The 26,951-nt window shown below is 45.0% G+C and overlaps 2 protein-coding genes across 2 annotated transcripts; both read left to right on the top strand.

Moving 5' to 3' along the window:
• Window positions 1-458: 458 nt before the first annotated feature.
• On the top strand, window positions 459-8,702 carry IL19 (interleukin 19). The gene is made up of 6 exons (XM_037811831.1): window positions 459-779; window positions 3,081-3,227; window positions 3,380-3,445; window positions 5,679-5,831; window positions 6,822-6,896; window positions 8,239-8,702. The coding sequence occupies exons 1-6, from the start codon at window positions 720-722 to the stop codon at window positions 8,353-8,355; spliced, it is 618 nt and encodes a 205-aa protein (XP_037667759.1). The 5' UTR covers window positions 459-719; the 3' UTR covers window positions 8,356-8,702.
• Window positions 8,703-23,327: 14,625 nt separating this feature from the next.
• Window positions 23,328-26,585, top strand: IL20 (interleukin 20). Its single transcript, XM_037811822.1, has 5 exons — window positions 23,328-23,507; window positions 23,787-23,852; window positions 23,967-24,119; window positions 24,861-24,935; window positions 25,923-26,585. Exons 1-5 carry the CDS (start codon window positions 23,349-23,351, stop codon window positions 25,998-26,000), a joined length of 531 nt encoding a protein of 176 aa, XP_037667750.1. The 5' UTR covers window positions 23,328-23,348; the 3' UTR covers window positions 26,001-26,585.
• The last annotated feature ends 366 nt before the right edge of the window (window positions 26,586-26,951 follow it).

Below are 26,951 nucleotides of genomic sequence, written 5' to 3'. Positions count from 1 at the left end.
AGATAGAGGCTCTTCTGGCCCAAGAGCAAAGATTCCAGGCTCTATTTCTGGCTCTGCCACTGGCGGCTCTAAAGCCCCTTTACTTCCCAGTCTCATTTTCTGTGTCTGCATTGATTGAACATGGAAGGACCCTCCAGGATACAAGAGGAAGAGAGAAATGCTGACATCCAAAGAAATCCTGGCATTCCTGAGGGGAAACGAATGTTCCTGTGAAATTAAACAAAATAATGCTCGTCAAGCACTTAGCTGGTGCCTGGCGCATGGAAGACACCCAGTGGCTGGATGAGGCATCAAGGAAGATGGCGTGTGCAGGAGCCAGAGGCACCTGCAGAGCCTCATGGGGCTGGCTGCTGGGAGGGCACGGCTGTCAGGAGCATGCTTGGCTGAGTTTGCCTGCAGGATACAGTTGGCGGCATGCCACAGCTCTCAGGAAAGTGACCTAACTTGGATTTTTCTGCATGGACACAGAATTGCAAGAAACTCTCATTTGCATAGAAATGGGGAGAATATTTTTCCTAGAAGCTGCATGTCAAGACCCAGAAGAAAGAGGCATTTCTTAATAATGATTAATCAGCAACATCTCAAAGAAGAAAGAAAACCAAGGAAATGAAATGCTAGAATTAAGGGGAAAAAAATGATCATCCAAAGGCGGACCCACCCCGTAAACCTGACAACATTTCCTCTTATCCACCTGTATAAAAGTGACCAGCCCTTTCCAAATGACAACGAGCCCCAAGAGAGAAGACTCGAGGAGCAGCTCAGCAAGCATCCGAGGGGAGGTGAGTTCATGCCGTCCTTCGGACGGTCTTTCACACATTACCCTCCTAACCCTCACCCTTCACAGCTGCAGGGAGGTGGCCTGCAGTCATTGTGTGTGACCTAGGTTGTCCCAGGTGCTGGGTATTTTGTAGAATGGGGAGAGATTCTCCAAATAGGGGATGGAATTTCTACTACCTTATTTTCAAGAAGAATAGATGGAGAGTGGACAGGGAAGGAGGGAGGAAGGAATGAAGGAAGGAAGGAAGGAATAGGGGAAGAATCCAAATTTACTATTGCTCTTCTGTCACAGAAACTATGCTGAGCACTTTACAATGTATTATCTTTTTTCAGCCTTGCAATCCTTTGCAGTGTTATATATCTTTTTAAAGGTAAGGTGAACCACTGGCTCAGTGGGACCAGATCTGAAATGCTTTCCCGTCTGGCTGGTGTAAAGGGAACGGCTGGGACATCCAGCTGCAGTGCTGGAGAGAACAGATCCCGCGGGCAGGTGGGACGGGATAGTGGCCGGGAGGGTGGGCTCCAGCGTCAGCCCACCTTCCTTCAAATCCTGGACTCGGCCACCTGCTGGCTACCTACCTTGGGCAGGTGATTTAATTTCTTTAAGTCTCAGTTCCCTCACTACTAAGCAGGGCGGTTGTGAGAATTACATAGGACAATCAATGTAAAATGCTGGCATGGTGCCTGGTGCACTTGCCGTGTGTGAAACATGTCAGCTACTTTTATTATATGAAATGGCCAAGATGTCTGGAGTCACCTCACCAAGCCAAGGGAACTTGCCTATCCTCCACAAAGTGCCTGAGAGGCTCCTGGCACAGGGTGAGTGAGAGCTGAGGGCTGTACAAGCAATGAGCTCTGCTCTGTGTGACAAAAAATTGGGGATGAGAGCAACAATTTCCCACTGCTACCAAGAGAAACTCTGCTCTCTTCCTAGACACTCAGTTTTCTGGAACCAATGCAGTTGCCTTTGGAGGGGATAGAGCTCTGGGGACGCTGTACAGAATTTCCTGCCAATGGGGTGTATTTCCTTGTTTTGCTGGAAATGGGTTGAAAAAGAGAAATCAAACTCTTTAGCCCAATGCCTGTGCATTAGCTGGGAACAAATGAGGATCAAGGAGGGAGAAGGCAAATGGTGTTCTTAAAATATAAGATTGGCTATTTCTTGGCTTCCTGGAGAAAGAGCCTGGGAATCCCGAAGATGTGGGTGGGGGTAGGGAGATTTGGGGTTCACCCTCTCACACGTGTGCTTTTTATAGTTATGTCCATAGCCCCCTTGTCTGGCCTCCTCTCTGCCACAATTGCACTCACGGCACATACACCCCCAACACACGCACACACAACCAGAGATGAGGGAGCTCTGTGGGCACTGGACAGAGAGCCACTCTATTCCCACATGTTATAAAATTTACCTTGTAAGGCTAAGTTCTGTTGGTGAAACTTGTGCTAATACTGGGAAAAGTCAGAGATTACGTTCTATGCATTTTTCTGTATATGTATTATATGACATGATTTCAAATGGTTGAATGAAAAGAGGCAGAAAGAAAGAGGGAGGGAGGGAAGGTGAGAGAGCTAAAAGAGACAGCAAACATCTCAGGGTCTGGCCCCACCTCAAGACCTGAGGAGCTAGCTGCAAACATGTCCGTATCTCCTGGCTCAGTGCATGACAGATGGAAAGCCGCCAATTTGGCCTCTGCAGGAGCAACCTCCACCATCTTCGTACTGTGCTTAGTAGTTATTAGGAGACATCTTGCGTCTCCTTTTCCCATCTTCTCCAGAAGGTGAAATCTGCATAGTTGGCTTCAGACAAATGATATTAAGCAGATACACATTGGGGGTTTATAATAAAAGGGTGTCGCCTATTTCAGGAACAAATATGCCAAAACAAATGCACTTTTATGGATATTTCAGACTTGTTGACTAATTCCTAGGGTGTATACTAACCCTTTTTTCCTATTTAATTTATCGAAAATGATGCTTTTCACCCTTGTTGACAAAGTGTACTGTGTTGAGTCACTGAAGGGTGATGTACACACAAATATGCTCCCTGGGACTTGAGAAAGTATTGAATTGTGCTTTCTGGAGGTGGAGATGGGGCATAGAGTGGGGATGGGGCGGGGGAGGCTCAAATTCAATTGATTCAAGGGACCGAGATGAGGAGGCACAACCCCCTGAAACTCCACAAGCCTTTTCTCTTGGTTGCAGTCTCTCCTGCACTGTGTGGTTCAGAGGGGAAGGCAGCCAGGGTCTTCTCTTTCATCGCCATCCCCTCTTGGCTGGCGGCTGACATTCACCCCTTCCTGCAGGACATGAAGGTGCAGTGCGTTTCCCTCTGCCTTCTGGGCACGATGCTCCTCCTGGGCTCAGTTTGTGCCCGAAGTCTCAGGAGATGTCTGATTTCCATGGACACGCACCATATAAAAGAGACTTTTCGAGGAATCAAAAGAGCCATAGTGAGTATGGGTTCCAGGGTGAAGGTGTAGGCAAGGGGGTGTGGCTCGGCTTGCATCTTAGCATGAAAAGCAAGTTCCTTCTCCTTACTTTTTGTGCCAGGAGAACATCGAATACTCATTGCTTTTGTCTGTTCTTATGTTTCCCTCCACAGCAAGCTAAGGACACCTTCCAAAATGTCACGATCCTGTCCACATCGGAGACCCTGCACGGCATTAAGGTACACTAGCCTGGGGCCTGCTCTTTCCTGGGCTGAGAAATCCCCACCCTGTCACCTTTTCTTTCTGAATCTCCAGTGTACTCTAGATGCTCTGGCTTCTCATTTGTCAACTGATGTGTTAGGGCACACTAGTGTCCCAGGGGCTTTCAAACCCCCTGGGAGGGGATAAAGAGTACCACTTACCTAAAGAGGGATGGGAAGTTCTGGGTGCTCAAATGGCACAGGATTTCTATAGCTTGGGGTAATTCTAGGTTTCATGGGGGAGGTGAGAAAATGAACAGTGACTTCCAAGCAGAGTAGGTTGTGGGTTGGTGGGAAAAAGGCAGGAAGGGGTTTTGGAAGTGTGGGAGAATGGGTGTAAAATCAGTGACTGTGTCAGGGGCCAGGGAGGTGGCAGGCTTGTGGTGTGAGGGGCGTGTGGGAGAGTGGTGCAGGGTGAAGAGGAAGGATTAAACCAGGGACCTTGGAAAATAGGCTGAGCCGTGACCTTATAAGAGAGGCAATGGGGAGTCACTGAAGATTTTTGAGCTAAGAAGGTACATGGCTACAAAATGTTTTAGAAAGACAGTTGGGCAATGGTTTTTGTAATGGACAACTCGAGGTAGGAAAGCCAGTGGAGTCATCAGTCCAATTGTCCAGATGTGGGGTGACGAGAGTAAGTGCGTTACAAAATGGTTGCCTGATGAGGTGATCGCTTTACAAAAGGAGTCACCAAGAGTTGCCCTTCAAAGCAAGCTCCTCCAGTTCTTATAAAAGTTCTAGAAAAGTCCAGCGTTTTCAGGTGTTTCTGTGACAGAGTGAAAGGTCTAACTGCAATGAGTTACTTTTTCCTTAGGCCTCTCTGCCAGCATGAGGGAAACCTCCTTGATTCTCCTGGGGGAGTATTAGGCCTGATTTATTTTTGATAAACAGATGTAGCCACTTACTAAATAATATCCCAGCCAACCATTTTATAGATTCATAGGCTCTCCACAGCTGAAGGGACCACCTATTCCAAAACCATCATTTTCAATTGAGGAAATTGAGACCCTGGGAAGGAAAATGACTAGTTAGTGGCTGAGCCGGGAAAAGACCCCCAAGTCTCCTGCCACCTCTCAAAGTCTAGAAATAGCTAGCTGATGAGTAAGGAAGCCAGCCAATGAGGATTCAGGTCTTCATCACACTGTCTGTTTGCACGCCCTCCTTTGTTCTTTCCTAGTTTTCTTCTACTGCATTCCTTTCTCTGGTACCACAAACTTTGAAGAAGCAGAGGTGGGTAATTTTTGCCCCTTTGGTTAAGGGAACCAGCAAGACTGGAGGAAAGAGAAAGCATTTTTATGCTGTAGGTAGTTTGCCATCTAGGAAACGCTTTGCTTCTTTACTGCTAATGAAGATGAATGCCCTGCGGAACTGTAGCCACAGGGCTATAGCCCTCCTCCCGAGGCTGGGCTCTGGCAGGAGCTGTAAATCATCTGCAGCCACCGTTAACTCACTGGGTCCCAGGGCTGGGTGCAAGCTGCTTAGGACCAAAAACTCAGCCTAGCCAATTCGCTATGCACTGGAAATTGAGGGACCCTCTCAGCAGACTGGGGACCTACACAGCTGATCTGATTTCAGTCTCCATTCTTGCAAATCTCCATACTATCCAAATGATCACCACAGTATAAAAAGGATGAACTGGAGGAGACCCAAACAGGATGGCCCAAGCAGGAAGGCCAGGGCTGCAAGCCACCTGAACACGGTGTCATAACACTTGAGGGAATTGGTGCCTAGTTCAGTGCCTGGCATGCAAAGCCATTGAGTGAATACATGATGATGGATGGGAGACCTTGCAGAGAGGCAGCCTGCAGCACAACAGAAGGAAGCGCTTTTCAAGAAAGCTGCTCAGCCATTGCTCCTTCCAAAAGAAGTTTTTGGAAAGGTTTAAGCAGACGTTAGCGATGACATGTTGGGGGTGCTGTGGAGAGAATTCTATTCTATGATTGGATATTAGGCCCCCATCTCTTGTTAAGATCTCTCTTGGCCCTACAAAAAGAGGGGGTAACCTGGAATCATCCTCAATTCCTTTGTCATAAGTGGCTTTGATGTGGTAAGAGGGTGTGGACATTCTAAGGCCATTATGAATTTCAAAATTTTTTACAAAAAGTTTTCTGCTTTCTTGCTTCTTGCTGCCTCTCCCCAAACACGCTGCTTTGGTCCACTATGGTACTAAGTGAAGCGGGCCTTTGGGGGTTTCTCTAACTCATGTCTGTAGCCCTTAGACATATGCTGCGTGACCAAGAACCTTCTGGCATTCTACGTGGACAGGGTGTTCAAAGACCATGAGGAGTCGAATCCCCAAATCTTGAGAAACCTCAGCAGCATTGCCAATTCTTTCCTCTACATGCAGAAGACTCTGCAGGGATGTGTGAGTCACCGCGTTGGGATTCTAAGCATCTGTTCCCCATCTGCCCTGGGGGAGCCGAGGATATCCTGGTCCCGAGCAGCCTTCTGAAATATTCCTAGAGTCAGAGGAAATTCCCTACCTGGTTTTCCACTGGAAGAACTCTCGAGAACCTCTCCAGTGGTCGCTCCTTCCCCAGAGCTTCTTGCCTGCCAACACCTCATGGGACCCAGGTTTCCTCATAGATACTCCTCTGGGGTGTGTGGGTGACTGACTTAAGTCAAAGTATTCCTTAAGTGAAGGCTGGGCCGAGGTGCAAGAGAGGCATGCCAAGCATTCCAATCTTGCCATAAGCGTACCCCTAGTTTCTTTGGCTGTTTCTACCCTTTGGGGTTTCCATACTGGTTAATCTCTGGTATAGCCTGTCCCTAAGGGTTGCATATAAATTCATTGTGATCTCTTAAGAACAAACATCAGAAACAAAAACAAACAAACAAACAAAAACCAAGAGCAACTTAGACCGGGAGAAACCTAGGCTCTAACCCCATCCCTACCAATGGTCTGCTGTGTGACTTTGTGGCAAGTTACTTCACCTCTCTGTGCCTCCGATTCTAAAATTGTTAGAAGGGATCCCTTATTACAGTAACAATTAATAATGATTCCTTATTACACTAATCAGGTTAATAAGATGAAGGCAACTAATGGATTGCTTAACCAATTACTTAAGTAGCTAACCCAACAAATACTTTTTGATTGCCTACCATGCTGAGTGTTGGGTTCAAGGTGGCTCTGGAGCTGGCTCTCCTGGACTTACGGTCTGGAAAAAGGAAAAGCCCTGGCCAAACTCAGGGTGGCTCTACAAACAGACCCTACTCCCCCTTGGCTGCTCCAGCTTGCGTTTACTCACCTGACTCTCACTGTGGGAGGGAGAACGCTACGCCTCCAGCGGGGAAGTAGTGGTCATGGTGGGTGAGGGTGGAAATGTCCTTTGATGCTGTCTCCACTTCCTCACAGCAGGACAAGAGGCTGTGTCGCTGCAGGGAGGAGGCCACCAATAAAACCAGAGTCATCCACGATATCTATGATCAGGTAAGGGGCTGGGAAGAGGACAGGAAAGATGAGAGGAGGAGCCTGATGAAGCGTGCCAAACGCTGTAGCCTGTAGCCACCTCTCCACTCAAATTCATTCATTCACGCACCAGATATTTATGGCAGGCTTTCCCAATTTTCTTTCTGCAGAGTGTGTGGGTCTAACTTCATTTGCTACATTCTCTGGGCTCCCTTTTCCTACCACCCCTCCTCCATTTTGTTATTCTCTAACATGTCAAGCCTAAAGAGTGTGTCAGGATTTGGTAGGAAGCACATAACATGCAGAATGCGCGAAAGTCCCCAGTGAATTGTAACTGGTGTTCATGGATCGCGTTACCTGTGAGGCTTTGCTGGGGTCTGTCGCTGCAGTCTATAACCGCCATCAGCGCTCAAGGTGGTGTTGGAGAGCAGTGCTTCCAAACGTTAATGTGCATGTGAATCCCTTGAAGATCATGTTAAAATGCAGATTCTGATTCAGTAGGTCTGGAGTGAGCCCTGAGATTTTGCATTTCTTCCACACTGTGAAATGATGCAGATGCTTTGAATGTCAAGGAGGTAGGGAGTCTGTTGGAAGCTCTGCTTCTTTGTGGAGATGCTCCATAGAATAACATTGCTAATTGCTAAGCAACCAGGAGTCTTTACTGTGAGCCAAGTTTTGTTCTAAGCACAGGGCAAGTATTAACACATTTAATCCTCACAGCAGTGCTACGAGGTAGGTGCCATTATGTGCATTTTATAAATTACGAAGTGATGCACACACAAGTTAAGAAACTTGACTAAGTTCACACCATCCACTAAGGGGTGGGCTAGGATTTGACCCCACACAGTCTGACTCCGCAGACCAAGCTTTTGGACTTTACCACTTCCCTCTCTCTGCTGTGGAGGGAGATGGAATGACACTCAGGAGACTTGGGTTCTAGCTCCAGCTCAACCACTAACCAATTGCATGACATTGGATAGGACACTTATTCTTTGGGGTTTCAGTGCTTTAATATGTCAAATGGGGACAGCGTTCTCTCCCTATGCACTGCATAGTACAACCGGATTAAGACTCTGGGAGAGCAGAAATACTAAAGTGGGAGTGGGGTGAGGGGGTGGGACCAGGGGAGAAAAGAATGAAGCATTAAAACTTTTGTTTGTAAGGAGTTGACATGATTTAACTGCTTGTTTGTGGAAAAAAATTCTGGTTGCCTGTTAGGGGGATAATTTTGAGTCTGCATGTGATGGAAATATATTTAACGAATGAAAAGGACACTTTGTGGAGACCAGAACACGGGTCAAATGATTTGAAAACAATTACACGGTCTAGAAAATAGGTTCTTATGATGATTTCCTGGTTTCAGCTGGAGGCCCGATCTGCTGCCATTAAGTCTCTGGGAGAGCTTGATGTCTTTCTAGCCTGGATTGACAGGAATCATCATCAAGAAACTTCTGCTACTGATGACAAGAAATCTGTCTAATTATCCAGGGAAGAACATCCTTGTGAGGTTTCTTGTGGGAGACATGCTGACTTTGAAGGAAGACTCCCATTTTGATGGAAATTGGGAGCCTTTCTGAAGAAACCTCTGCCCTGGGGCTAGGGCATTATATGGAAATATCTGGATTTGAACGAATCTTCCTCTGTAGCTGAAAATTCCCCAGACTGGTCTCAGGCTATCTGATCCCACCCGAAAGTAGTCCAATAGTAGATTGTTACACTCATAAGGGAACAGGTCTGTTGAAAGGTCCTGTTGGCTGTCCTGGAATGAAAGGGTTGGCGCCCTTAATTTATTGTGAAGTTGTTTATCCCATGTCTGTGATGTGAGCTGAGAGGTATCCTGTTGTACATATTGTACTGACAGATTTTTCTGAATAAACTCTATTCTTTGCCAATTAGTGGAAGTGTCTTCTAATTTAGGAGGGTCAGTCAAAGAATCATAAAGGGATACTGTTAGAAATAAAGGAGACTTCAAGAACATAAATAGATGGGGAAAACAAGGTCTTGAGATGGATAAGAATGTACCCAGGGTTCCAAAGCAAGTAAGAACAGAAAAAGGTTCTTAACTGGGTCTCTAAATTCTCCACCCAGCACCCTTTCCTGCCCATAATGATCAAGAAGACAGAACTTTTAGGGCCTCTGACCACAAACCAGCTTTTTCTCCAGACCTCTCCATTTCTGATCGCCTCTCCCTGTGTCTGTCTTCTTTCTCTGTCACTCTTGTTTTCTCTCTGTCTTTGTCTCTCTCTGTCATTTCTTTCTTATTGTTCCTGGCTGAGATGCCTCTTCCCTGACCCTAATCTATCTTCCATGGGTATCAGTGGAAGGAGGTCAAAATCAGCACCAATTTCTAGAGGGCCTCTCCTTAGACGGTTCAGAACACAAATACATACCTTTAATAGTGATCGCAGCAGCTGACATTTACTGAGCATCTACCATGTGCTGGGTGCTGGGATAAGCCCTTTGTATGCATTATTCTAGGTCAATTTCTATATTGTGACTGGCCGGCTGAAGCAACCTTTCTTTATTCCTAACTGAGGAAGAGATTTCACAGAGCATGTTTTAGAGAAGTTAGACAGACCTGAGTTCTAGCCCTGTGTGACTCTGAACAAATTACATAACGACTCTGAGACTCAGTGTCCTCTTCTGTGAAATGGAGATATTGACACCTGACTTGAAGTGTCGCTGTGAGCATCAAGTGAGGAAAAGGGTCTTCAGTAGCCCCCGTGGGTATAAAGGGTGCCAACCCAGGAGCCAGTTTTGCTTCCCAGGCTTCTCCTACCATGAACTGCCCAGGACAGCTCACTAAATTTCCTTGGTACTTGCTCGTCTGTAATGTGGCTACTGACCCCATCCTAACTACTATATATGACAATGTAAAAGCCAGAGCCATCATGATGGCCTATGGGCTGTAACATCTCTCCTGGACCTCAGCTCTGTTTCCCCTAAGGATGTCCTCTCTTCTCTCCTCACCCAGGCTCACTCTGACCCAGTCCTACTAGCCCACTTTGTGATCTTCAGACACACCAAACACATTCTCACCTTAGGGCCTTTGCACTTTGTACATGCACACGCGTACACACATACACATGCACATAAAATGAGGTAGAACTAACTCCTCCAGATCATATTTTAATTGGATTAATAGATATTAAAACAATATTGTTTGTGGAGATCCAAACTTTTCAAAGTAACCTTAATATGGCCATCCATCCTAAGCTGACTTGATGATGGTGCAACCAGATTCATTAGACTGTTTCCGATATTTTATGACTGCCTTGGGAGGATCTTTCCCCAGATACCTGCATGGCTTGCACCCTCACCTCCTTCAGATCTTTATTCAAAAGTTATCAAATTTATGGGTGATCGATGATTAAGGAGTACACAATGTTCCGTTAGGTTGATTGTAAAGGTCTGGAAATGAATAGCACAATACTGTGTGATGTAGCACAATACTGTAAGTGTAATTAACAAAGTGGAGTGTGAGTATGGTTGAAAGAGAAAGGTTAGAGTCCTGAATGTCACCAGAAGGAAAGCTAGAGGATAGAAACTGGGACTGTATAACTTAGCGAAAGCAAGAGTGGACAATGATGGCAGTTAATTGTATAAATGTAAGAGAGTTCTTACATGAACTGGAACAAACATACATCACTAGTACAAGGTGTTAATAATAAGGGAAAAATACAATTAATGTAAACTAAGGTCTATAGTGAATAGTGACATTGTAATCGTCTTTCATTAATTGTAACCAAGACAGTATACCAAAGCTAAATATCAATAATGAGGATAAAGAGGTATGGGATTTTATTCTTCAGAAGAAATGAGAATGTTCTCATACTGACTATAGTGGTGAATGCATGAATATGTGATTATACAAAGAGCCAACGATTATACACTTAGGATGGATTATATGGTGTATGAATAAAACTGTTAAAAATTTTTAAAAAGGACATACTAACACATACAAAAAAAGTTATCCAATTTAGGCACAGAGCTCTCATTTCCACCTTCAGCATACCTTATATCTATTCCTACTTTCTTAGCACCCTGTTTTACTTAGTTATCTGTTTTCCCACTAGAATTAAAGCTCTGTGAGGGTGGGGATTTTTGCCTGGTTTCTTCACTACCTGGCACTTAGGTGTTAAATTTACATTTCTTGAATAAATGATCTGGATGAATTTTTTAAAAATAACAAACACTTACATAGTGTTTTCTATATGCTAGGCAATATTCTAACTCATACATAATGTGATATGTATGATATATAATACATAATATATAATGCAATATGCTATTTAAACCTCACAACAATCCTATAGAAGTTTTAAGAATTAAATAAAATGAAAATGACTATCTCATTGAATGTTAGCAGTTCAGATAATATACTAAGGAAGAAACTGGGGCACAGAGAGGTTAAGTAAATTATCTGAGATTGCACAGCTTGTAGACAGAAGAGCCAGGCTTCCAATCCAGGCAGCCTGGTTCTAGAATAAGTAGTAATGTCAACAGCAATGTGCACGGGTGGAACACTCACTATGTGCCAGCCATGCAGGAGAGAACTCACCTTACATATTCTCTTACTCCTCATGATAATCCTATAAGGGAGATGATTGAGCATCTCAGCTACACAGATGCAGAAATCTGAGGCATAGAGAAGTTAAACAAGATACCTATACTCACACAGCTAGCTGTTGAATTGGGATTCAGACTCAGGGTGTCCTACCCCAAAGCCTGGGCCCCTAACCATGATGGTACATGGCTTTGCACATCTTACACGAGTGTTGGGAGGCCCCAAAGAGAAGGTGCTTTACTCTATAATGAGCCCTACCTGCATGAAAGGAGCATTATTATTAACAATAGCAGCAGCCAGACAGGAGGAGGAGGAAGAAATACTGAGCAGAAGAGCTTCCCCTGCTCTGAACTCAGGCATCATTTTGTCTAAAACTCCTAGATAACTAACCTACTTGCCAGTTCACTTTATTTGTCTACATGTCCTTGCTCTCCTTTCAGCTTTGAGCAATGTGTCCAGTCTGTTTTGTAGTCCACAGAGGCCCTGGCACAGGGGTGTAATTTTGTTTTTGTTTTTGCTTTATCACAGAGCTGGGGTTAATAAATATCTGCTAGGGAAACAAGTATAAAACTCTCTCCAAAGCCATCTCTTAGGGTCCTCTTTCTTCCTCTAGGAGGTGCCACTGAGAAATCTAGAATGCACCTCCTGCTGCAAAGGCATAAGGAGAGGAACCCCTACCACATGCCAGGACCACTGGGCTTCTCATCTCAGTGATTGGTGAAGGTGCCTGAGGCTCAGAGAGCTGGGGGAACTTACCCAAGGCCACACAGCTAGAGGGTGACAGATCCAGAACACAACACTGGCCAGATCTTCCTGGCTCCAGTGCTCTTTCCCTTTGCTGCTGGGGGAGTACACTTTGTTCTGGCCAAACTTTTACAAACTGGGGCCCAGTTTATTACCCACGGTGCTAGCAATGCAGATAATTAAACCCAGATGCCCCTGAAGAGATCTGGACTTACTAGCAATTAGCCAGTGGAGTTTACCAACCACAAATTTTTGGATCAATACAGGTCAAAGAGCAGAGGCTGACTTCTGAATGTGCCACATGCTGATCCTGAGCCCGACTGTCCCCAGCTGAGGGTTCTCCTGGGGGATACAGTATCCTCTCTCCATAACCCTGAGTGCATCGCCAACGGCCACACATGCTCAGGGCCGCTGTCTATTAGAACCGTGGACTTGTTCAGAAGTTTGGCCCAGTGGATAAAAGGGTAGGCTGTTGGCAGAAATCCTGGCCCTGCCACCTTTTACTTAACCTAACTCTCATTTCCTCATCTGTACAATCTGCCTCATGGGGTTATCGGGATGCTTGCTAAATGTTACTATCTACTTTAGCGATTCTCAAACTTTTCAAATCTGATTTCCTATAAAACTCTGTGATTTGGGAGAGACTTCCTCTTATGCTTATTTTTTAACCAGTGAGTGAGACAAGGCAAAGGGTGCTAGTCCCGGCCAGGAAGGCTGGCTGTGCTTTCCTCTCAGGCTGCATCTCCCGGCAGCTCCCGGTGAGTCCCTGACGTGGGTGCTTGCTCTCTCTGCATGGACAGCCAGGGTCCAGCCAGCCTTCTCTGCTCCCCCTGCTGCTTGGTCCCTTCCTGCAGGCTCATCCTTCCTCTACTGCACACTCATCACACTGAGGGACTCCTTCGTTGCCTGTCCTGACCTTGCCTCATTCAGCCCTGTGTCCTCACGCCCAGCACCGTCACTGGCACACGTGCTCTTTGCTATCCAGCACGAATCCTAGACGTAGATTCACAGCAGGGGACAGCATATCACATTTGGCCAAGGATTGGGAGAGGACAAATTCTTTTCAAGTTGTCGTGAGTGCTAATATTCTGGAGAGAAGGGATACTTGGAAGACACTCAGTTGGCCCAGACTCACACCTGTGCCATGGAACCATCGGTAACGATTTGAGTATTGCAAAGGAGGCCTCTTCTGTGCAGACATGGGGTTGGGTCCTGGCCCTGGGGCCCTGGATGGGCACTCACGGGGCCTGCGAGAGCGGTCAGGACAAGACGTCAATCACGGGAGTACCTTTGACTCGGGACTCCTCTCTATGGATGCCTCTGCATGGTTACTTTCTGAGACACTCTAGAAGACATTGTGCCTCTGTTTATTTATTTGGAAAATGAGGATAACAGTTCCAATCATACAGGGTTGTGTGAGGATTAAATGAGTCAGTATTTCATGAATTCTTAGTGCTGGCATACAGTAAGTGCCATGAACAACAGAAGGGCCTGTGCTCACATTGTAGTGTCTTCCTATCTCTACCCCCAGCCTCGGCTTAACTTCTCCAGAACCATCGCCCCATGCCCAGGGCAGAAAGAAGTCCTTTCCATCCTCCCACCCCCATGTCTGTTCCTTGGGACCCAGTGTGGTTTTCCAGTTCTTGGCAAATCAAAGATATCTCAGTGTCCATCCCCTCTTTTCAGACTCTGAAGGCATAGCTACCCCATGAATGGCTGCACTCAGTAAATAAATGTTTGTTGAATAAAGGTGTGAGTGAAGCTTTGCTTTTGACTCTGAGAATTTTTCAGGCTTACCCTTATCCTTTGCTTGAAACTTTTACCTTTATTTGGTGTCTCTGGTGTCTAGCCCATGGCAAGGACTGAGCTTTCCCCTTTGTGTGGCCTGCTTGGCTTTGGTTTCAATTTTGCCCTTGTTTGTTGCCTAATGGTCCTTAACTCCACATCCTGAAGCCTGAAGATCAGTGCCTCCCACTCAACTGTGGCTTCTTGCTAGCATGTGCCACTGCTCCCTTGGGAGGGAGACACCCTGGATGTGGTCCAATGAGCAGTCTATGGGGACATGGTCTGTTTTGCCAAGGCCACCAGCCACAGCACCTTCCCACTTGGGCAGGGGATTCCCCACTTTTGCAGACCAGCAGCCTTATGGGTGGGGAGAAAGACCTCAAGAAATGCCAATTTCATCTCTTCTTTCTCACTTCGCAACACCTCCAAAACATCCCACACACTTAGCCCAAAGAGACCATGGTGCAACTTTAGACGAGATACCCCTAAGGCAGAGTCCCAACACCCCTACAGTGTATCCCCTGGGGCGGTTGCACTATGGCAATGGTTATGTCCTGGTGGCCAGAAATGGGGTCTCCTGTGAAAGTTGTTGGTTATCAGGGAGCCCAGTCTGTGCAGTGAAGCAGCCAATGAAAATGTGCTTTGAATTGAGTCACAGAAGCACATCGATAAGCAAGTCTGTTAGGCTCCTCTGATGTGTGTGATGTTGATCTAGATTCTGAGCAGGTCACCAAAGGACACCAGTCATTGATTCTTAGAAATGAGAAGTCTTAGAGTTCAGCTTCCCCAGATTCACACTCACAGCTCATTGCAGTCTGACCCCTTTTCAACCTTCTTTATTAGCTGCCCTCCTTAGCCTACCCAACTCCCACAGGGCACCGTCTCTCAGGTACAGATGACAGAAGTGCACTGGGGCCTCAGGATTTTGTTCAAGCTTTTACTGTTATAAGGAGCACCGGCCCTTTTACTCTGCCACAGTTCTTTCCATCCCCAAAGCTCACAGAACATTGGTCCTCCAAGGCCTTGCTCAAACCAAATTTTCTCCAAGACATCTTCCCAGATACCCTACTAGTCTCTCAGAAGGAATCTTGTGCCGGTTTGAATGTATTATGTCCCCCAGGAAAAGCCATATTCTTTGATGCAATCTTGTGGGGCAGACATTTTAGTGCTGATTAGATTGGAATTCTTCGAGTATTTCCATAGAGATGTACCCCACCCAACTGTAGGTGATAACACTGATGAGATAATTTCCATGGAGGTGTGGCCCCACCCATTCAGGGTGGGCCTTGATCAGTGGAGCCATATAAATGGGCTGACAAACAGAAGGAACTCAGTGCAGCTGAGAGTGAACTTTTGAAGAGGAGCTACAGCCAAGAGGGACACTTTGAAGAAAGCACAGGTGCTGCAGATGAGAGACAGTTTGAAGATGGCCGTTGAAAGGAGACTCTTGCTCCAGAGAAGCTGAGAAAGGACAAATATCCCAAGTACAACTAAGAGTGACATTTTTGAGGAACTGCAGCCTAGAGAGGAATGTCCTTGGAGAAAGCCATTTTGAAACCAGAATTTTGGAGCACACGCCAGCCACGTGCCTTCCCAGCTAACAGAGGTATTCCAGACGCCATTGGCCATCCTCCAGTGAAGATACTCAATTGCTGATGTGTTACCTTGGACACTTTATGGCCTTAAGACTGTAACTGTGTAGCCAAATAAACTTCCTTTTATAAAGCCAATCCATTTCTGGTGTTTTGCTTTCCGGCAGCATTAGCAAACTAGAACAAATCTCAACCCCCACCCCATCCCTTTCCCCAAATACACAGGAGGAACATGGACTCTGAATATTTCTGGGAATGTCCTATTAACAATCTCCCATAATCCCAATAAATGTCCTCATTCTTTTCAGATCATGCATCACAGTTAGGAAGGTATGGTCCCCATACCCAAGGGCCATTAGAAGAAGGGTTCTTAACCGTTTGTGTGCCATGGGCTGGTGAAACCTATGGAAACTACTCAGAATATTTCTATATGCAAAAAATGTGTAAGACATAGGATTACAAAGGAAACCAATTATATTTAAATATACCTATCAAAATATGAAAATGGCAAATAAGTGATATATAATAAATGTGTTTCTTTATTAATGCATTAATTAACAATATCTAGCAGTGGGCCTGCACGTGATTGACATTGTTAAGTAGTGATGGGCGTAAATGATATTTTAAGATACCTGAAACCATGGTAATGTAATCCAAAGTATCTTTGATTTCTTTCAGTGGCAAAGTCACAGGTACTGCTCAATTCTATTGTGGTTTGCCATTGTTGCCTATCAAGAAAATGCTAAATTTTGGTTAGATATTAGTGGGAAAAAATATGTAGTTTTTCTCTTTATTCTTCCTGTACCAGGTTAAGAACTTCTACACAAGAGTGTCTTTCCCTCTCACAGTGCCCTGAGGTTCTGTGAGACCATATCTTTCTTATCTTGGTACCCTTGTGTCATCAAGCATGGGAGATTCTCCATCGTTTGTGGAATGAAACTGAAAAGAATCAAATATATTCCCAATCTCCTAGATGTGGAAATTGTTAAGCCAAGGCCTTGTCTGGGATTTTGTTCCGAAGTCCACGTTCAGGGGAGGGTTTTTCCAGCGTCTCTCCCCTTTGCAGGTAAGGAGCTGGAGGAGTTTGCCGTTTTGGGGACCCGGCTATGTCAGAGGAAACCTCAGGAGAAAAAGGTGGCAGCAAGTTTGGCAAGTTAAGCAGAGCATGATAGAAAAACGCAGGAAAGAGAAATGATGTCACTCATGCTGTCTATCAGCTTTCAGGACAGGGAACTGAAAATGTGCACTTCAGATAGTCAGCTGCTCTGCCCATTTCCACCCTGCCCTTCTCCTGGGAAGGTAGCTGGGGCGGCAGGTGGGGCAAAGCTCCCAGCACTGCCAGACTGGGAGTGGGAAAGGTCTTTACCTGCCCACCCAGTGAGCTGGGGTTCTTTCTCCAGCAGAACACAAAGCCTTACATGTTTCCTTCAATGATGCAACTGGGCTGGAAGCCCAGATGTCAGCAACTGTGACGTCGCAGACAGGGAAATCCCTGAGCTGCTAACTCAGGACTTGCCGTGGGAAAAGAGGAGTGGCTGGATTTTCTTCTTGGTTTCTAGAAAGTTGTTTCCTGCCCCTAAATAGCTTGGTTAGGAAGCTAAGTTTGTTTTATAAGAAGGTACTCTTCTCACCCCCCTGCCCAGCTTATCTTTATAATTACCATGGCACTGATTCTATGCTGATCCTCAGTTTTGAAACCCCACTTTCTAAAGTTGGCTTGATGTGCTCATATGTGCTCCCAGCTTCTCCACCCCAGCTTCATCCCCCATCCATTCCAAATTCTTTCAATATGGTCACCAACAGGAAGAGGCTCAGCAAACCTTTTTTGAGCACTAACAAAGTGCCAAGCACTGTGCTGCCCTTGGGGATCCCACAGTAAGTGTGCAACTCTTACAACATCTCTCCTCCTCTCGTCAATGGCTCCCAATTGCTTCCGGGAAAAACATCAAAGTACCAATCAAGAAGGTTGACTAAAAGGATTTAAGAAATCCTTTAATGTATTATCCCACAATTTGCGGGTAAGGAAACTGCAGCCCAGAGAAGGGAAGTGATTTCCGCAAGACCACACAATGAAGTGCTAAGGCTAGAGGTAGAATTTAGGTTTCTAGGCTCCCAGTCCAACGTCATATTCCTTGGCATAATATTCTTGGTCCTTAATGATAAAACCATATTTCCAACTTGATCTATCATTGCTCATTTACACAAACCTCAGCTCCAACCAAACTAGTCCAATTGCCAGTCCTCAAATACATTGTGGGCTTTGCTGCCCTAGCTCTTTATTAACATTTAATATATGCCAGGTACTTTACGTAGGATGCTGTACACGCTGACATTACAATAATAATTATTAGGTTGAAACATATGGCATTGCCAAAATTAGAACAGTTTTGACTCACACAGATGGAAATTGCATATGGTTCATAGTAACGATATTATCCTTGATTCCTCCTCTTCCTAACCTACACATTTAATCAGTCTTCAAGTATTATATTATGTACTTACTCTCAAGTCTGTCTACTTCTTTCTATCCCTGCTGCTACTAGTTCAGACCACAATTCTATCTCTCTCCTGGACTATGAAAATAGCTGGTTTCCCTGACCCCGATCTTAACACACTTTCAATTGTGCACATATAATCATGTTGCTTCTTGTGGAAATCCTTTATAATGCCTTGCTTTTGGATAAAACCCAAACTCCTAGACATGACCAACATTGCTTCTAACCTCAAATCAGCTTAACTTTCTACTCCAACTCCCCATCTTCCTGTCCCACTATTATTTTAGGCCATTTGGTAATTACTGATTGATCTGTCTGTCTCCCTTTTCAGGTTCAGCCATGCCTGAGACCTGTGGATTTAGGAAATAGCACAAAGAGAAAACAACTGTAAATCAATATGTTCATTCAACTCATCCAGTATTAACTGAGCACCCACCTGGAGCCAACCATAGAGTGTTGGGGCTGCAAAGATGAACAAGGAGCTCTCAGGCTAATGGGAGGTACAGAAAGGTAACAAAAAAAATTACAGCTGAGAGGGATAAGTACAAAAGAGGTATATGCAAGGTGAAGCAGAGGCCCAAAGGTGGGAGGGACCAATTTTGTCTTGGAAAACAGCAGTGCAGAGGGAGGCCACGGTGAGGCAGGGAAAGTTTTTTTTTTTTTTAATTCATCTTATTGAGATATATTCACATACCACGCAGTCATACAAAACATACATTCGATTGTTCACAGTACCATTACATAGTTGTACATTCATCACCAAAATCAATCCCTGACACCTTCATTACCACACACACAAAAATAACAAGAATAATAATTAAAGTGAAAAAGAGCAATTAAAGTAAAAAAAGAACACTGGGTGCCTTGTCTGTTTGTTTGTTTGTTTGTTTCCTTCCCCTATTTTTCTACTCATCCATCCATAAACTAGACAAAGGGGAGTGAGGTCCTTATGGCTTTCCCAATCCCATTGTCACCCCTCATAAGCTATATTTTTATACAATTGTCTTCAAGATTCATGGGTTCTGGGTTGTAGTTTGATAGTTTCAGGTATCTACCACCAGCTACCCCAATTCATTAGAACCTAAAAAGGGTTGTCTAAATTGTGCGTGAGAGTGCCCACCAGAGTGACCTTACGGCTCCTTTTGGAATCTCTCTGCCACTAGAGTTTATTTCATTTCCATTCACATCCCCCTTTTGGTCAAGAAGATGTTCTCCATCCCACGATGCTGGGTCTACATTCCTCCCCAGGAGTCATATTCCACGTTGCCAGGAAGATTCACTCCCCTGGGTGTCTGATCCCATGTAGGGGGGAGGGCAGTGATTTCACCTGCCAAATTGGCTTAGCTAGAGAGAGAGGGCCACATCTGAGCAACAGAGAGGTATTCGGGAGGAGGCTCTTAGGCACAATTATAGGGAGGCCTAGCTTCTCCTTTGCAGCAACAGTCTTCCCAAGGGCAAATCCTGTGGTAGAGGGCTCAGCCCATCAAACCTTCAGTCCCCTATGTCTGTGGGCATGTTAACAACCATCGCAGTGGGACAGGCCAATACCGGCAGGGAAAGTTTTATAGTGATGACTTGAGCTGGTGCTTGTACAGAGTATAATACGGGATCTATCATGAGTATTTTAAAAGAATAAAGTATTTGGGTAAAGGAGAAGGGGAGACAATTTTTAAACTAAAATTGGTTTGCTGGTAATAAGTTTAATCATTGCAGGTAAGTTAGAACAGAGCAATTGGACACTTCGTCAATGGAAGGGAATGGACTGGCATGGGTACAGCCAATACAGTCCCAAATTTCTGAAAGCCTTGATTTCAAGTATTTTGTCAGACCCATTTCCAAATTTTACTGTAATCACACTTATGGATGATCATGAAATAACTTTCATTTAGCACCAGTGATGGAAAAATCAGCATGAGCTTAATTAGATAAGATGTTTACTTATATTTTCAACGTGTTGCACATTACAACGAAAAGTCATGGTCTTCATTTGGGGAATGAAGGGAACTTTAGGAAGATCCTGAAAGACATTTAAAAAGAACATTAAAAAAGATCTGAAAGATTTAAGAACAAAGAATCATAGTGACATTGAATTTCAGAACCAGAAAGGACCTTGTACATTATCTACTCTATTGCTTTCAATTTTATGGATTCATAAACTGAGGGCCAGAAAGATTAAATAAAATGCTGAAGTCATCCTGCAAACTGTAGAATCCCTGGTCTCAAATATAGAACTTCAGGGTTTTAGACATTGGGTAAGAAAAGGAATATGTAGGACTCGCTACTATCTTGATAGTTTTCAAAGGGTTGCTCTGTAATTCATCTCTGGTGCTTTGAATTTAATCTTGCCTGAAAGTGTGATCCTACAGGTTGGGTTAGTCTCTGTCAAGAAAATCTTCCAGTGTCATTAGGAAGAAAAATAGACCTTGAAGCAGAGGGCATCTTTAGAGATTCTCATGTGCCATAGACATTCTCATTGCAAGTTGGAGAAGGGAGAGATTGGTGTGGTGCAGAATAGTTAAGGAATAAGAGATTTGGGTTGACTCTTGAGTGACAGATATAGAGAAAGAAGGGTGGCCACTGGAGCACTGATTCCATTTGGTGGAAATAGCAAAGCAAAGGAGAAAACAGTAAGAGGGAGCCCCAGTGTCTGGGGTTGGGGAGAAATTGGCTAAGGCAAGCAGGATTTGAAGGAGAGGGCAAAGGCACCTCCTGGGATTCTCGTCTAGTCCTGTAATTCAGTGATCTCATCTGTCCTAACTATCATTTTACCAAGGAGGAAGGTAGAGCCAGAAGAAGGAGCATCCTTTACCCACAGTTACAACCAGTAATCCCCTTCAGGCAAATGCTTCTTGGGGGAGGAAGGTGATGGGGTAATCCAGCCTGCAAATAAGCTTCCTTAGGACATGAGGAAGTGCAATGCCACCAGAGAAATTCCAAGGGAGTTCCAGTCCTCACCTGCTGGGACTGACTTCCTTCATGTTACATGTATATAAATAACTGGAAGTTTTGCAGCTCCAGACAGCCTCCTAGGAGACCAGAAGCAGCAGCACCTCCTAAGCTCAGGTAAGAAAACTTCCTCTCTCCCTACATGTTCTGGAGATCAGCCCAGTCCTCCCAATCGACTCACCCAGGTGGTCAGGACCATGCCCAGAGGAGCCCTATCCATTAGGATGAAGCCTTTTAGAGGGCAAGGAATTGTCATGTTTATCCTGGTGCTCTAGTATGTAGCACGATATTCGGAACGATGGGTGCTCAATAAATGCTGGTTGAATTGAACATGTATTTACCATACACCCATGATATTCAAGGCAACTAATATCAATCTATTTAAAATTCATTGAGCACTCACTATGCACTAGGTGTATAAAGCATACATCATTTTATTCAAATGTCAAAATAAGCTTCTGGGGTTGGTCTAATTGTCAGGATGTTTGGGCTAAGGAAGCAAAACTCAGAGAGGTGTGTTGACTTGTCCAAGTTTGCATAGGTGTAAGGTGACCAATTTCTCTTGGTTTGCCTGGGAGTGTTTCAGTTTTAAAACTGAAAGCCCCATGTTCTAGAACCTCCCTCAGACGTAAGCAAACTGGGCCGGTCTGCCACCCTACCTAGATGGGAACTGGTAGAGCAGGGATTTGGACCCATTTCTCATCTCCAAACCCAGAGTTCTCTCTGATACTTTTGGGCTTGCTTTATTTATTACCCTCTCCTACCATTTGGCAGTATCTCAGGTGCACATGTACGTAAAACATGTCTAGCATATTGCCTGGCATATAGGGAGGATTCAGTAAGTGGCAATGATTATCAGCGCTGTGCCAAGCCATACTGGAGTCTGAGATGAAACGAAAGATGTGTGCCCCTATATATATATATGTTTTTGTGTATTTTATGCATGTTAATTTTTTTCAGACTATTAAATAGTTGAAAAAATATTGAAAAATCGCAAAGTAGGTGTATTGAAATTCACATTATTTTCAGTTTAAATATTTTCCTTATTCTCCAACAGAATTTATTATGATTCTACTTTCCTGGCTTTGAGGGAAGCAAACTCATCAATACTATTTTTAGAATTTATCTCTGGAAAAAAATTAACCATTAAAAATACATTAAAAATACATAAAAGTATGTTATATAGCAATGCCCATTTTTCCTTTTGCCTCAGGTTCCAATATGGCTTGTGATGGCACTGTCAGATTCTGTCTTTAGAATTTTTGTATTTTGTTCATTGTGGATTTTTTTTTCATTAATTTTTATATTACATTGAAATATCATTTAGAGCCCCAGGTGAGGGCCTCACTCACCTCACCCTAATCCTGGCCAATTATCATTATATCTGAAAATGCAGCAGACATTCTAAGCTGCTCTCTTAGTGAGCATCCTTTCCCCAAGAAGAAATGAGTTCCCTCACTGCCTTCTTCTCTTTCTCTGGGGCGTCATTCACTCTGTCCCTGGCCTGAGTTGCAGGGCTAGGAAAGCGCACCCTCTTGGATTCCCCCAGAAATGCCTGGCTCCAGCTCTCCTTCAGAGGGCGCTGTGGAGTCCCAGACGCCCCAGGAGGAAGGAGAAGAGTTAGCTGGGATCAGGCTAGTTGCCCATCAGGTCTTTTCTTTCCCTGGCGGTAGGGTGGTTATGAAATCACTGAATTTCTGTTTGCCTTCAGGACTGAAATGAATCCATTATCCCCGAATAAGCTATCTGATCTCAGACAAATGCCAATTAGAACTAAGCTCCCTGCCCTGGGGGTGGCCATAAATCCAGAGAATTCTCCCCAAATGGTGGTGGTGGTGCAACCACAGCTTCTGGCGAGATCCTGTTTTTCCCAAGTTCCCCGTGGATTATAGGGGCCCATGAGGGTGAGCAACATTGGCATTCCGGAAGGGAAGGCTATATACATCAATTCCCTAAAACAAGTTTTGACACTTCCCCTGTAATGTCATCCTCTATCTACTCACTGCGTGTCTGCTCCAGGCCTTACCTGCTGGGCAGTGGCGGGGGGCTGGGAAGGGGCAGTACGAAGGAGGCAGGACCTTGTGGCACCAACTCACACTCGGGCCCTGAGCAGCACCTGAAATCTTCTCTCCACAGGAGGTGCAGCAAGTTTCCTTAGTATGTTCACCTGGTAAGGGCAGGTATGAATGGGGTCGTGCAGTTTGGAGCCAGATCAGGCTGAGTTTCAGGCAGTGGACACCCGGTGACTCAGTTGGCTTCTTAGGGCACGAGAGGGGAAAATCAGTAAGTAATGCCTTTTCCATTGACTCCCTAGCCCCAGGGGTCTCCAGATTCCAGGCACAAGATGAAAGGCTCTGGTCTTCCCCTCTGCCTTCTCGCTGCTGTGTTTTATCTCTGTTGGACATCTTCGGCTGGCCTGAAGACACTCCATCTGGGAAGATGTGTGATCACTGCAAATCTTCAGGAGATACAAAATGGATTTTCTGAGATACACGACAGCGTGGTATGTAAGGGAGGCACCTATTTTACTTTGCGGCAGCTTCTCCCCTTCCCCGCTTGTCTGTCTCTCTTCCCTTGGCAGCCCTGGCCATGGGACTACAGAAAGAGGAAGGCTGGACACATTCCCTAGAAATATCTGTAGTTCATAATTTAGGAGTGTTTGGGGAAGAGGACACTTCCCACTGGGTCTGCAGGGAGAGAAGGGGAGGACCCAATACTTGATGTTTACAACCGTGGCAGCAGTTACCGACCCTTCCTTTTTGCCTTGCCTTCTTCTGTTTAGCAAGCCAAAGATGAAAACATTGACATCAGAATCTTGAGGAAGACCCACTCTTTGCAAGACACAAAGGTATGTGTTTTGCTCAGATGAGCTTTGGGAGGGAGTATGAAGTGGGGGCTTCTCTACCGCCCTGGATCTCGTCTCCGACCTCCACCACCTGCAACACGCTTGTCCTCTTTACAGCCTGCAGATCGGTGCTGCCTCCTGCGCCATTTACTGAGACTCTACCTGGACCGAGTATTCAAAAACTACCAGACCCCTGACCACCACACCCTCCGGAAGATCAGCAGTCTTGCTAACTCCTTTCTTACCATCAAGAAGGAACTCCGGCTCTGTGTGAGTAAGGGTTGTGGGTAACAGCATCCACCTCAACACATAGCTATAATGGCTTAGGAACCATGCCTTCTTTCTTACCCCCATTCAATGGATAGAAAAACTGAGTCAGTCTGAAAGTTATAATAATCTGTCTCTAGCCAGGTGACTAGTCATTTTTATTGACTTTTGGGTGTATGTCCTATGCAAAAAGTACTTTGTAAAGTCTGAAAGAACTATCAAATGCTGGTAATTTTATATTATTTATTATTTATTAATTATTTATTACTTATGAAGTTACACTTTTTCTGTAACTGAAATATCCCACTGTGTACTAGTGCATCCTGTGTCCAGAGCAGCCAAGAAGCAGGCCATTGGACTCACGGGGTTTGAATGGGACCAAGAAATCCAATTCTCTCTTTCCATGGGGGCTCAGAAAAGCTCTGGGAGGGAGCTCTTAGAGCACAGCTGGGGGAGGCCAGATGGGGCACGTGAGGGTGGTTGACCCCAAACAACTTCAGCACTGCCTGTTTCTAAAAAGAAGTAATGAGTTACATACTTGAGCCTAAAATGTTGGTTTCCTCTTCAAGCTGATGATTAGTTTAATGATACCAAATGATGAGGTCTGAAAGGACTTTTCTATAGGAATGGAGTTTTTATAGGGATATGGGCAAAAGAGTAGAATTCCCACCTATTTCATGTCAATGGAAAGAGAAGAAAATCAGAATCTGTAATAAAATCTACAATTCTTTGGGTCCTTTTCAGCATGCCCACATGACATGCCATTGTGGGGAGGAAGCCACGGAGAAATACAGCCAGATTCTGAGTTACTTCGAAGAGGTACATGCAGTTTTGGCATTGGTTGGGATGGGTGTGTTTTATAACTGAGCTCATACATGGCTATCCACGCTGGTAGAGATCCCAGAGCCCTCAGGTCAACAGCCCTCTGAGGTCATGAGGACCACCCTCTGCTTCTAACCCAGGAGGCACCCATCCAGGCTCTGGAAGGGTCCTTACTCTGGATTACGCTCTGGGAATTGAAAGAGAGTGGCCATGCTTCCCTCAAGTCACTCCAGAGACATCTGAATCTTCCAGTTGCACAAACTAGAGACAATAGTTTTCCAAGGTTCACATGCTTCCCATATCCTCCAAAACACTCATGAATTCACACATGTGAATTGCTGTCTCCCACCTCAACATCTTTCTGTATCTTCCAGGAAAGCCTGGAGCCCACCCTTAGCTGACTAACTCCTACCCATCCTCTAAGAGTCAGCCCAGGCTTCACCTCCAGGAAGGTGCTGGCTGCCTCTCTCGGAGTTAGGTGCCTCCCCTGTCGTCCTATGGGGGCTCCATCATTCATTCACCACTCTGCATTTTAACTGCCTGCCTCAGCCTGTCTCTCTCACTGGACTGTGAGTCCCTTATGGGTGCTGCCTTCATCCCTGAATCCCCAGCCACCAGTCCAATGATTGGTATAAAAATATTTGTCTGACTGAATTCTGCAGAGTAGGCACCCTCTATACCCAGATACCTTTTTTTTTTTTAAAGATACAGCCTTTATATTTTGTTCTTTGTGATTTAAGAGGCTTGGGCTATACTCCCAATTCTGCTACACTCCCCCACCCAAGGCCTCAGTTTCCCTGTGAAAGACCACAATGACAGACTCAATGACCCTCCTTCCTTATGTGAAATCTTGGACTTCTGTAACTTCTTTCAAGCTCTTCAGCATGCTGTGCTCTGATCAGAACCCCTTCCCCTCCAAGAGAGAAACTCCAGAGTAAATGTCTCGTTGTGAGTTGCTAACCATGTAACTTGTGTCTCTTTCAGCTTGAGCCTCAGGCTGCAGCGGTGAAGGCCTTGAGTGAGCTAGACATTCTCCTGCGATGGATGGAGGAGACAGACTAGGAGGAAAGTGACAGCGCTGCTGAGAGTGCTCCTGGCCTAGAGTCCCACTCCTCAGAACCAGTGGAGGCTCCATAGAAAACCACCATCTCTCTGACATTTAACGTGGTGCTAGTCACAGTGGATGTTATTTATTTATTATTTACTTCCTTATTGTGGTTGTCTCCATGTGTTCCCAATCTTAATTTAGACCGTGGGGTTATTATATTTTTGTAATATCTTTTCTATTGTTGAATATCTTTATTAGTTCCATCTATTTATTTTTGCTATTTAACTAATTTATTTTTGTACTTGAATGATGAAAGTTTTATAAAAAAAATCACAGATTATATTTATAACCTGACTAGAAGAGGTGATGTATTTTGACGTGGTAAACAAACCCTCTAAATTCCAGAAGAGTGGCTAGGAGGTTTATTCCTTTTTATTTATTAAATGCCAATGCTCTGTGAGATATTTGAAACTGAGCCAATGGCTGCTTGGCATGGGACATGGGAAAAGAAGCTCTGACGTGAAACTACAGACGTGTCTTAACACTTACCTGACCACCCCACCCTAAACTTGTATATCTTCCAGCTATAGAATCCTGCATGGCCAAAATATGTCATTACAAATAAAGTTTTCTTTGAATAATATCTGCTTAGAGTTTGAAAATGCTTTGAGCTTGAATCTCTTTTCACGAGGGCCCTCTTGCTCCTCTGGGAAGAAAGATGCAAGTGGGAACCTGGGCAGTCTCCCTCCTGCATTCATTCCCAGTGCTAACTCTTAATTCACGTAGACTTCCCTGATCCCATGACAGGGATCTCTGAGTCTGCCCTCCACATATAGGGGCTGTGACGAAATGAAGGGCTTCAGCCACCCCTGCTTCCACCTCATTGCCTTAGGTCACTGTCCCCTCTGAATCCCTGTTTTCTTTCTCATACCAGGTTTCCATACCCTGGTCTGAGGGGCCTCGAT

The sequence above is a fragment of the Choloepus didactylus genome, chromosome 2 (genome assembly GCF_015220235.1).
Source record: "Choloepus didactylus isolate mChoDid1 chromosome 2, mChoDid1.pri, whole genome shotgun sequence".
NCBI classification, from domain to species: Eukaryota; Metazoa; Chordata; class Mammalia; order Pilosa; family Megalonychidae; genus Choloepus; species Choloepus didactylus.
The sequence above is the reverse complement of the archived record's forward strand: the minus strand, read 5'-3'. Positions and strand labels throughout refer to the sequence as shown.

Excerpts from the sequence above, each read along its gene's own strand:
- IL19 (XM_037811831.1), top strand. The coding sequence starts at position 720 with ATGACAACGAGCCCCAAGAGAGAAGACTCGAGGAGCAGCTCAGCAAGC. Across the intron at positions 5,832-6,821 it reads AGAAGACTCTGCAGGGATGT|CAGGACAAGAGGCTGTGTCG; the intron begins GTGAGTCACCGC and ends ACTTCCTCACAG. Across the intron at positions 6,897-8,238 it reads TCCACGATATCTATGATCAG|CTGGAGGCCCGATCTGCTGC; the intron begins GTAAGGGGCTGG and ends TCCTGGTTTCAG.
- IL20 (XM_037811822.1), top strand. The coding sequence starts at position 23,349 with ATGAAAGGCTCTGGTCTTCCCCTCTGCCTTCTCGCTGCTGTGTTTTAT. Across the intron at positions 23,508-23,786 it reads CTGAGATACACGACAGCGTG|CAAGCCAAAGATGAAAACAT; the intron begins GTATGTAAGGGA and ends TCTTCTGTTTAG. Across the intron at positions 24,120-24,860 it reads AGAAGGAACTCCGGCTCTGT|CATGCCCACATGACATGCCA; the intron begins GTGAGTAAGGGT and ends GGTCCTTTTCAG.